The 12,415-nt window shown below is 38.7% G+C and overlaps 1 protein-coding gene across 2 annotated transcripts; it reads right to left on the bottom strand.

The window, feature by feature from the left end:
- Positions 1 to 7,171: 7,171 nt before the first annotated feature.
- On the bottom strand, positions 7,172 to 11,707 carry COMMD8 (COMM domain containing 8). 2 transcript variants are annotated; one of them, XM_056490465.1, is made up of 5 exons: positions 11,617 to 11,707; positions 10,956 to 11,111; positions 9,870 to 10,022; positions 8,717 to 8,872; positions 7,172 to 7,648 (listed from the first exon to the last, which is right to left on the bottom strand). In XM_056490465.1, exons 1-5 carry the CDS (start codon positions 11,659 to 11,661, stop codon positions 7,628 to 7,630), a joined length of 531 nt encoding a protein of 176 aa, XP_056346440.1. In that variant the 5' UTR covers positions 11,662 to 11,707; the 3' UTR covers positions 7,172 to 7,627. The 2 variants fall into 2 exon arrangements, with proteins under 2 accessions (XP_056346440.1, XP_056346438.1); XM_056490463.1 differs by lacking the exon at positions 7,172 to 7,648 and having other exon boundaries at positions 8,669 to 8,872; positions 11,617 to 11,696.
- Positions 11,708 to 12,415: the final 708 nt, after the last annotated feature.

Raw genomic sequence — 12,415 nt, 5'->3', positions numbered from 1 at the left:
AAGGATGTCTTGACAACTGAACTTTCCATAGCTGCAAAAAATAGCACCAGGAAGGAGACAGCAGAAGGCCCATATGTGCTGTCCATTGCAAATACATGTCCCATTAAATAGTTTTGAATTCTTTGTACTGGCACAAGACTTTGCAGAGTAAGTCCATGAGCCATTGAATTTGCCTGCTTTGTGCTTATACACAAAAATTAATTCAAAGAAAGTAATTCAAAGACAGTAATGCATTCTGTAGATTTGTAGTGTAAAATACAGCAACCATCAGTGACTCATGTTTTGCATTACCCAATTTCCCAAAGATTACCACAGGTACGTAATTAAGCCCAGCTGATCCAGTGGTGAAGAGACACTACAACCTCTCCTTACAGCTGCAGTGAACATTTTAGAAGAGCCAACATCCAATATGACATCAAAAAAAGAGACTTTAGGTTAAAAAAAAAAAAAAAGGATCCATTGTTTTTGATTACAAGGGCAAAGACAGAGTAAAAGCAAAACAAAACTCCTCAAGAGCATCATGTTCCAAAAGAGGAGGATCTACCCTTCTGCCCCAGGAGACATTGAGCACCTGCCACCTATCCAAACCCCAGCCCTGCAGCCCATTTTGAGCAGCTCACACCAAGACTTGTCTGCATCAAGAGCTGGAACCCACAGCCTCGAGTCAGGAAATAGCATTTGGCAGCAGGGACTAATAACCCATCACATACAGAGGCAAGAGCCACTGACTGTAGGTGCAATTACTTCTAGAGAAAAAAGCAGAAGAAAACATTTCTCACCTGAGAGCAATAGCTTGGCAGCAAGGAAAAGCCAGTGGCTATTAGAGGCATGGGATGGCAAAATGAGAATGTTTATGAGTTACCCAGGTACATTGCCATCTGGAGCTAGAAATTATGGAGCATAAAAGAAACACAATCTCCTCCCATCAATAGGATGAAGTAATTTGGCTGGCTTTATGCAGTAAAGGTGAGTAATGCTGTAATGCTAAATTCCCTCCCTGTTGTTCTTCAGCAGTTTCCCTACTCTAAGGAACCAGACTTCAAGATAAGTTCCTATTGCTAATTAAGTTTTAGCTAAACTCCCATGCAGTTTGTGCAGCTCTCATGCAATTTCTGCTGGAAGTTGTTTTTTGGCTCGTTTTCCTGAGGCTTTGAGTTTCTACTTTCCATGAGTGTGTATATTTGTGTGCCTATCTGGGAGTGTCCCAACAATATTTAAATCCATTGATAAAAAAGCTAAAAGAACAGTAAGGATCTGACATACTACATTCATACAAATTGCAACAAAGCAGGTAGCTTAGCAGAGGACAAGGCTCACACTAATCCACCCCTCTTCTCTGGCAGAAAGAAGCTTGACTAACTTCAGCTTTATTAGACACAAAAAAAAATAGTTTTTTCAGTGAAACAGGAATGTTTTTGACATCACACTGCTTTATGCTACCACTGAACAGCAAAGAGGCTGCAATTTCAGAATATCTGCTGGTTCACCTAGTTCACCCTTACAGGAAATGTTCCTTCCCTTTGTGGAGGATTTCTTGACATAAATCATGAGGAAAGTCACCCAGGGCCTGCGGGCCATGTTCCACCTGCTCTTTCCCATCACCAAGGAGCCTTTTCTCATGAATTCTCACATACTGAGGATGCATTGCTAACATGTCTTTGGGAGTATTAGTGAAAAAATAAAAAAGACTGGGTTATATCTGTTATGTAAAGAATACTTTAAAAATTATTTCTGTATTTCAAAGCATGACCTCCCTACATCTGTGACTTCCAACACATATGTTTCTTCCTTCCTCCATGGAAGGAGGCAGCCAACCACCCTGAAGCCCAAGGAAGGCAAGAGATCACACAAGAATAGTGAATTTCAGCACGTAATAATACCAAAATGTATATGCACAGGGTGAAAGAATTGAGTGACAAATAAAAAATCTGGCATTTCTTAAAAGAAGACCAGGTGACTTTGGTCTACCTACTGCCTTGGACTGTGGAGTTTACTCCAATTATGTTGTTTGCTCCTTGACATGTGTATTTCTGAGTTATTTTATAAATAATCTTGAGTCTTCCAGAATTATAAAAACATCACTTTTGTCTCATGCTGGTGTCAGTCTAAGAAAGCCTGGTATTCATTCTTTTACACATTTTTTATTTTTTTGCAAAATCCAATTGCATTTGAGTATCAATACCAATGAGGAACTAAAATAATTACATGGCAGCAGAAGCACATCAAATTGCTAGAGATCATCTCTGACCAATTTCTTTTAACTCATCCCTGGCTCTCTGTACCTGCACAGTCTCATGCAAAAGTATAAAATCCATCAGACTGCCAAAAATGTAATAGAGACGGTTTCCTGTAGCAGATCATGTGTTTTGGTGACATCAGCCACCTCACTCACATCTGTGAACATACCAGTTTCCTTGTTCCTACCTCTGAAATGTCATTTGCTGTTTTCATCTAGCTGACAACATATTGCCTGATTTTTTTCAGATTTTCAGAGGAAAATTTGAATGTTTTGTACTGCAGCTAACATTTCTGAAATAAAGTTGGCAAATCATCATTTCAAGAAAGAGCTGAATGAGACTGGCATAGGTAAAGAGTTCAGGATTGGGTTTTACAAAGGAAGTTTACAGCAGTTCTCATTAGATGATCCAATGTTGCTCTGGCTCCCATTTGAAACAATATCAACAGAAATATGGCAGATCTGAAATCTCTGCATTCCTTTCCCCCCAAAAAAAAAAATTCCTGTAGCCATCACAAAAACTTATTTAATCTATATGATGCTAGGAATCCTTCCCCACAGATAGTCCATCACAAAGCAGTCCCTGTGGACCTGTAGCAGTTGCTAGTTAGAAAAACCCCCAGATCTTCCAGTGCCTTTCATGACTCTATTAGCTAAACTAGCTGAGTAATCCAGTGCTTAAAAATATCCAGAGCCTTCTCTGTGTAGCACTCTCCACAGAGGCCTGCAAAAGAATGTATCTTGGTGGTCTTTGCTTCCTTTTCTAGGTTTTGGTAGGGGTCATTTGGTCTTTCTGGAGAAGCCCCAAAGCAGGTACGAACTAAAATTTTACAGAGGAAGGAGTGCATACCATGTAATGCAATTGAGGTTGATTTAAAGAAGTAAAAAAAAATATGGACTATCTTGATGCACTTATGAAAGCATTCTTTAGTACTAGAAGAGTAAAAATCCCTTTACTGCTGATGTTGCATTATAAATATTAATTCACAAATCAAAATGATAGCAAAATGTGCATACTTCAGGATAGGGTGTTACTGGTTCTAAAAACCACCTTTCAGAAGAAAGCATAATGATGTCTCAACATGTTTCCCATCAGAAAGGCTTGCTTCAGAACTCAGAAATGTTCTACAGACTTACTTAGATATTTTTAAAAACAGCTTCTTGGCATATATAATTGCTTTGTTGCAAAAGCAGTTTTATAACAATAGTCAATTCCATACTGACAGTTTGCTGTTCAGATGCAGTTCTGGTTCCCTTTAGAATATCAAGATCAAAGCTGACATGGTTGATATGAAAAAAAGTTTTTTTTCTGAAATCAAGGGAAGATTTCTGTGAAACAGAGAAAAGTGCAGTGAATGCCAGTGGAGGGCAATAACATTATTTTTATAATTCACTTTTATATTTTGCATCAAAAGATGCTGATTTTCTGATTCAAATTGCAGGTCTGTTTATGCAATGTGAATTTCTGTAGGTGTTTTTTAGGTGATGAAATTAAAACTTCCTACAGTGTGTCTATTATATTGTAGGTATTGATTTCTTGTAGCTGTTGATTAGCTTTTGGTTCAAAAAGCAAAGTTTTGCTTCTGGTGTAAATTACATACTCAAGAGGTTTCCCCTCAATACCTGCAAAACCAGAGAGATTTCTTGAATGTATTTATGATGGTTGGGGGGGATTTTTACTTAAGCCACTGCAGGAGCCAGAAGTGAGCTGCTCCGCCAGGTAAAGACTGGGACAACAGGAACCCATATTCTTGAATTGGGCCAAAGGAGCAGCATGTCCTGGGAACAGTATTTACCAGTTAGTGTGGTGGGATGTGCAAAATCCAAAGCTATTCCACATGCTGTAGCTAGTTAATCAGAACGAGCTCACATGAGTGGAAGAATGTAGGAAAATACAGTTACAGGCAAATAGAGCAGATAAGGACAAAATGCAGTTCTTTAATGCCAGTGGGGTCTCCTTAAACTCTCATGCCTTTGGCCTAATTCTTAGCCACAGGCACAAGTTTCTTTGTGAGAGGGGCTCCCCACACCATAAACCCTCCTCAGCTTTGTTACTGGTGCAGTTTTATTGAACTCTGGTCCCAGCATGCAGTTCCTCCAGGGGCTGTGACATGCATGTCAGAGCTTCCCACCCTGTGAAAACCTCTGTGGAAATGCAATGCCAACATCTTTACTCATCCTGCTGCTCCTCAGCAGGAGGGAGCATGGCTGGGCACACTTTACAGATGTGCTCCTGGCCATGAGCTTGTTTCAGGTGCTTCTGTCCTGTGTAGGTTTGCTACCTGCTCATACCTCATTCAGCAGAGTGTACATGAAGGTACACCAGTGTAATGGGTCTTGTGAAAGCTCTAGTTTTTGCATCAATCTGCTCTGGTAGGCTCCACTAATGCCTTATCTGTCACAACAGGAGACCTTGCAGAAGTACCTAATTCTCTGAGCAAAGACAGAAAAAAACATTTTCTGACAGATGGTACAAAGAGCAAGCTCTCTTCTCCATTCTTTTTGGTCCTTTTTCCTGCCATCTGCTGGAGGCCATTATGTGCCTTACATTTCTCTGCAGAGATGTAAGGTCAGGATGCACATTTCAAATGCAATGCCATGTTTTAGCTGCTACTTCTCAACTGCTTGTCAACTGGTTCTCCTGTCCCCTTCTAGCCATTCACATGGTGTTATTATGCTCCCAATTAAGACATAATTTTGTTGGTTATATTAAAAAAACACTCATATTTTCAATGAAGTCTATTGCTATTAAAAAAAAGCATCTCATTGCACATTTATTTCTGTCAACAAGAGCAGTATCAGAAACCTATCTTCTTGCTAAAGCAAAAAACAATTGAAAGAAGATTTTTCAGCCTTTTCTGTTCAGTGCTGCAGTAAAGGACAGAAAAATATAGGATACTACAGACTGAACACCACCACACACCCTTAATTAGAAATCCATTATTACATAAATTCCTAGAGGATTTAAAAAGAAGCTATGAAAATACTCTAAGTCTACTATTAAGAAAAAGTCAAAAATATTTTATTATGCTTTCTAATCAGTGAGAGATATAGCAGATTCTGCAACAGAATTTTCACTGGCTGTACATAAAAATGGAAGTTGTTATTTGTGGCTTTTTATTGTTGAGAAAATATCACTATTTTGTATTTTTGAACAGTTGATCTTGAAAAATAAAGTAGCAACACAAAAGTTCACTTCAGCAATACATTAAAAATTAGTTTTAAATATCCACCTTTCATTGAAGTACAGTATTTCTAAGTATGTTTTATAGTTTTCACAGTATATCTATAAATTTTATGAATACATCAGCACACAATTTTCTTCTGTCCAAACAATATCCCGTTGTATTTTATGAAATAAATTGCTGTTATTAAATCTGCTACTATAAATAAAATCAGTTTCCAGTCCTTTTGTCCTAAATGATAACAACAGCATTGCAACAATAAAAAAATAAAGCCCCTTTTCTCTAGAAATGCATTTTAGCAGTACATGCCCATCACATGGGCAAGACTTACACCTTCAGACATGCATCAGACAATACATGGAACATTTCAACACATAAGGCCATATTCTCCTATAAAGCAACTAGATCTAGAGGAAAGGAAAAAGCATAGTCAACACAAATATACCTATAAATAAAATAAATAGACTTTACAAATTTATTCCTTACACTCACAATTTAAAAAGCTGCATCCTCCTAACATGCTACTGGAAAACCTGCAGTAACTCTTCCCAGACTTCTAATGAAATTTAACTATTATCAACTCCAACCTGATTTTTAGCTTGAACTTTGTACTATTTATACAAGGCCTTTGTCTGCAATTTGATCCATTATGGAATTTGTTGCTTATGGAAATTCAAGGCTATCATCAAGCTGTACCTGTTAGAGGTTGCACTCCTTTCACTGTAAGATACATCTTCCACTTGTTCATCTTTAAAACTCTTTACTCCTTCTCCACACTTTTTCATTCTTCCGTTGCTGATATGAACATGTGTATCTATTTAAATGTATTGGTACCAAATAAAAAATAAACTATATATTTAGGTTTCCTATCCATTACACCCATTAAGCCCTTTTTATAGAAGCCTTTCTACAAAAGCTTCTTGTCCTTCTCTTCTGTGACCAGTACTCTGAAGTCCATAATTTTGTATTAAACTTTGCATATATGAGAACCTATGGCACAACAAAATACTGTGGAATAAACTCAAGACCCTGATTTTGAAACTATGAAGAAAGCTAAGTCATCAATAATTTGCATTATTTATACAAAACTTACCTCAGACACACACATGCACAATGAGAATCATAAATTAGCATTTATGTAAGCATTACAGTTAATTTATTCTTTTTGTATGGATAAATGGTCTAATAAAGAGTAGAAACTGTAAGATTTCTGGTGTATCCTTCCCTAGTGTTAGGGCTTTTTACTTTTATTACACACAATCAAAACATATGGATTCAGGAAAGTTTGGAGTAGAATTTACCAATTATCTCCTGTAGTAAGTGAGCTAGGAATATCTTTCTCGTAGTCTACATAGGCCAGCTCCTCCCCAGCACTGCACCCCCTTCTGAAAACATTAATATTTTTAACTGAAAAGCTTTCAACTAAGATATAAAAACCAAGCTAAAAACTCCCAACTTTACTCTGAATAAAGCTTCATTGCTTTTTCTACAACTTCTGAACAGGGTGCCTAGAGAGATTGTGGTGCCTCAGTCACAGGGAAATACTGGAGATATTTGGGGACAGCCCTAAGCAGCCTGCTCTAGATTACCCTGTTTGAACAATGAAGCTGGACAAGAAAACTTCCAGACCTCACATCAAACCTCAACTATTCTGTCATTCTACACTGGTTTTTTTTGTAAAAGTGATTTTCCCCAACATCTAAAAAGATTGAGTTTAGAGATTCATATATCAAAAAACAGCCTACTACAATTATTCACATACAAACTCAGGTGTTTATTTACCATATTTACAAGTATAAATACATTAATGCTACAAATACTCTCTCATGCTCTTTATTAGCATAGCACTTTAGATAACACACAATGCCAAGTCAGATTCCTTAGTTTTACAAGGCACCTGTGTAGTCACTGCCAAAGTTTTACCAAAACAAATATGGCACATGTTTCAAGTGATTCTCTTTCAAGCATCTATAAATCTTTAGTACTAAAAGCAACTGTACATTAGATTTTCATATTTTTGGTCAAATAGATACAATAATTTATTATTTTTATTGAAGGATTAGTAGTGCGTTTGGTCACAAGTCATAACAGCCTTCTGACTTCAGTATTTTACAGCACCAAAAACTCTTCACTTTCCAGTAAATATATTTTTTCCCCAAATCATTTGGGGAGCCATCACCAGCAGATACTGTTGATCTGAATTCCATCATTTCAGTTGTAAGACAACCTTCAAAGAGAAAAAGAATGAGATTAAAGTTGGTTAAGATCAAAACTTAAGCAGCCTATGAATAGAAATCTTTTCCTTTCTGTTTCAGTATAATATGCAACTGAATAAGCAATTTTCTCTGGAAAGAAATATCTCTCTCAAATCTCATACAAGCTGCCACAACCATCACTTAAAATAACTTTCTTTATCCTTTATTGCATTCAAACCATTCTTCAGCTGCCTGTAATCAAAAAGCAGAATAGCAAGTCCAGGTCCAGTGAGATTCCTTCTGCACAAAGCAGAGCCAGGGGACCAATTCTGAAGTGAATTCCTCCTCATGTGCCTACAGAACTAAGTATGGAGATGAGCACATCCCATACAGCTTCCATACAAACCCTCAAGCAGAACAAAGGGCACGTGAACACTGAAGTCTGTCCTTGCTCACATACTATTTTTGTTTAGTTTTGCAGGAAAGAAAATCCATACAGAAGCAAGCTGTGAAAGCTCTTAAGGACTATAATTGCAGACATCATTTTCTTAAAATCCTGATTTTCCTTAGCCTTTTCTATTAAGAAATCTGAGATCCTTCAGTGTCTCAGAAGCCATACAGTTTCACTTGAAATTCTCTTCTTGGGTTACTATACTGTAATCTTTGTAACTTTCTTCCTGACTTACTATGCCATGGACATTAAATGACTTAATATGAAACAACTGTCCCAGACACTGACATTTTGTGAAGCTGAGGAAAACATGGGAGCTCTCTTTCAGCATAGGATAAGGGCAATCATATTAAATTAAAGGAAGTAGATTTAGACTAGATTTTAGGAAGGAATTTTTTACAATGAGTGTGATGAAACACAGATGCACCACCCCTGCAAACATTCAAGGCCAGGGTGGACAGGGCTCTGAGCACTCTGATCTAGTCAACAATGTCCCTGCTCATTGCAGGGAGCTTAGACTAGACAGCCTTTACAACAGCCTTTACAAGATCCTTTTCAACCCAAACTATTCTATAATTCTACGAATTCTTCTTAAAATAAATCAGTACATAACAAGTCAGGAACAAAAGATTAAATCATTAACAGTTACCTTATTAGCAGCTTCCAGTGCATTTATTAGGTTCTGCAACTCTTCCTTATTCATCTCTATAGAAACTGGCTTAATTTCACCATTTTCTCTCACATCCAAGTCAAGATTGAGGAGTGGCATTTGCAGCATGGAGATCTTATCACTGGACAGAGCAAGCTATGTAGATTGACACAACAACAATAAAGTGTAAGGTGAAGGGTTCAATCATGGCAAGTAAAAAAAATAATAACGAGCTTAAGGGGGAAAAAAGTGGCTTTAAGGAAAATAATAGTTCGGACATGTACCAGAAATTCGTATCACCAAATAGAAAGTCCAAAACTTCTCTAGAAGAAAAATTTAAAAGAAGTCACAAGCAAAAAAACAAGAGTTCACATAAGTCCATATTTCTGTCAGCAGTAAATGCAATTAGCAAGAGATCAAGCCAAATAACAGTTCATCTAAAGCACATTATGATGCTGTATCTGCTCTTGCAAAAACTTGCCCATTTTGGGCATTGCTCTTTTATTTCCAAAGCTGTTTGCTGCCAAAATTATTGGGCACTCTTGTAAACATGGAGAACTACTTAACAGCTATATACATCTGTTTAACAGCTCTCACAGTCTAACCAAAAATATAAACAGTAGTGTTTTTAGCTTTGATGAAGCTTAATTTAAACAAAACGTCTTCACAACCTCAAACCACCATCCTCATTTAGGCAACACCATCATCACTGGTTTATTACCAAAACAGGAAGTTTAATGATAAATTATTTCAAACTGCAAATTGCAAAAATATAAACATTTCAAGAAAGTCAAGAAAATTTATCTTAAAAACGTCTTTTTCCTTTGAGAAAAAATACTGTTTATTCAGGCCTCAAAATCATAACAGCATACAAAACTTTGAGGTGTTCCTGAACAGCACCAAGTCTCCCTGAGCAGCTTTAAAAGAAGATGGGGAAAAACAAAATAAAACAAATTTTTTAAATTTACATTTTCAGTTTATACAAACTTCTGGCAAGTCTTTGATGTGTTTGTGCATCAGCCATTAATGTGCTTTTGCTATACCTATAAAAACTGAACCATTCTGCAGAGGGATCAGGCCTAATGGGACTGTATCAACTTCCTTCTCTGCTATAGAACATTTCTTTTAAACAACATTAAGGCAACACTCTCACCTTCAACTGCCAGTCAAAATCCTGCAGCTGGGCAGAAGAGATTGCATGTACATTTTCCACTAGGGCATTCCTGATTTCTTCCTTTCTACCTTTCAGACATTTTGTAATTGCTTCTTGACAGTCTGAATTTAATTCAATTATCTGCTGAGCAGCCTACAAAAATAAAAACAAAACCCATGATTACTTGCACTATGAACCACCAGCAGGAACATGCACCACCTGCAATAACTGAAGTATCTAAGTTGATAGCTGCCCTTTGTGGCTGCTCTCTCTCTTTCATAGTTAAGATTCCTTGTTTACTACAGCAACATACAGAGAACAAGATAATAATTTAAATTAAAAGACACCAAAGAACAGAGGCTTTAGCAGACTTCTTACATGCCACCCTAAAATCTAAAGAACACCACACCCCCAAACAATGCAGGTTTAGGTCTGAAAGTCTCTCAGCATCAGGGCAGAGGCTAAAGACATCAGCTCAGCTGAAACAGAAATACTGATCTACAGAGGACCCCAAGGCCACACAGGTATCTTTCTTTGACCCAGCTGCTAGCAAGTGGTCAAAATACAAGCAATATGCAAGAGATGAGAATTAACATTTCTAATAATAGAACAAGATTTTACAAAGTTCATACCTACAGAAATGTCCTGAATTACAGTCCCTTTACCACATGGTCCTCCATTCAGTTATATTTTTACAAAATTTACTTACATACAGTCAATATTTTACACCACTTCAATGCAGTAGTAATGAACAAAGAAAACCAGACAAGAAAGTGAATTGGTTTTATTGCTAATGAGCAGTATTACATAAACAGATTTAATCTGGTACTCAAAATATTCTGGTATATAACAAGTATCCAAGTGATATTAGAAAAATATTCAAAAATCAGCATCTATTTAATTTCTTGTTGTAGAAGTCTATCTCAGTGTATCACTAAATGCTGCTTACCTTCTACCTATTTAGGCTGAATCCACTACCATTCAAATCTTATATTATAAAAATATTTTAGGATTAAACCAACTACAAAACTAATCACCCCAGTTATGATCTCTCCAAGTCAAGGCTAATCAGTGATGAGCCCTTACCTCTTCATCAGACATATTTTTGCCAACTGCAGTTTTGAAATACCCCATAGTTTCTTCTAAAACCTCCATCCACTCTGACAAGCTCCAAACGTTGCTATAATCCTGGTATCGAGGATATGCACGGCCACAGATGCCATCAACTACCTTATGAAGGAACTGAAAGGATGTGATACATAATTTATAATTCTCTCACGGTTAATCTCATTAACCTGATATGAGACTGATCAAACAATTCAGTTGTCAGCCCTCCCTCCACAACTGCCTCAATGCTTCCAGACTGAAAAAAAAAAATAAATAAATAAAAAAGCCCCGAAAAGGTACTCCCTGAATATGAACTGTCCTCCCTTCTCCCTTTAAAGGCAGTTCTCGAGGTGCGGCCACACAAATCACAACGTGATTCAGACTCGCGCTGGATTTATATTCGGACTGAAGAACTGTGCGCACACCTACAGTCGTGCTGAGATGCCGAGTGCAAGGGCGCCTCAGGCTGCGCAGCAAACCCCAACTGCGCATCTCCAGCCCGCGGGCCTCTCCACTCTCCCAAAGCACTGTCCTCCGGCACTGCGGCCTGCCGGCGGGCCCTGCCTCCCCCACAGTGCCGGAGGGCAGCTCCCCGTGGCGAACCCGGCCCGGCCGCCCCGCCGGGCTGCGCAGAGCCCACCTCGAGCGCCCGTCCCGCCGGCAGCTTCTCCAGCAGCCGCGCCATCTCCGGGCCCGGCCCGCCACGTGACCGGCCCGCCACGTGACCGGCCCGCCGGCGCTGCGCATGCGCACCTGCGAGCACCCGCCCTCCTCTGCCCGAGTCCGCGGGTTCGAGTCCCGGCCCCGGCGTCGCAATCACCCGGTGCGCTCGGAGACCAGGGTGTGTTCTGTGCGACCCCCCAGTTCTACAGGCTTTTATGTGCAATAACACTTAAGCTGTTTTTGCATTCTGCCTGTCTTGCAGCTTTGGTTTTTGACCATTAATGGGTTAAATTTCCACTTGGTGGCAAGGGAGGAAGCTCCGGACTTAAAATGGGCACCACATCTTCTGTGTTATTCTGTAATATTAAATTGAGGAAGTTAGGAGAAACACTGACTGCAGAAGCGTGTGCTGCTTGTACAGTGTATACCGTGAAGAGCTCATTTTCCCAATGCTTTATCAGAGTGTGAGTTCAATCCTAGCCAGACAGTGGAGGAGGTTTGTGGAACAGGTTTTTACATTAGCAGTGACCTTTCCATGCGTTGAATTGATTTAATGCGAATGCAAAGAAGCAAAATTGCCCTGATCACTTTAATGACAAAACCCATAAGAATGCAAGCCCTTGCATGTCACAAAACTGCACAGAGACTGTTGCACCTGTAGGCAGACTTTATTTCGCTGAAATCACAAGGCTAATTTACAGTCACAGCTGTGCATATGCATATATGCAGGTATAACACTGGGCTGTAAGAATCCCAAAGCAGCTATAAGTCCGAAT

Source organism: Oenanthe melanoleuca, chromosome 4 (assembly GCF_029582105.1).
Source record: "Oenanthe melanoleuca isolate GR-GAL-2019-014 chromosome 4, OMel1.0, whole genome shotgun sequence".
NCBI classification, from domain to species: Eukaryota; Metazoa; Chordata; class Aves; order Passeriformes; family Muscicapidae; genus Oenanthe; species Oenanthe melanoleuca.
The sequence above is the reverse complement of the archived record's forward strand: the minus strand, read 5'-3'. Positions and strand labels throughout refer to the sequence as shown.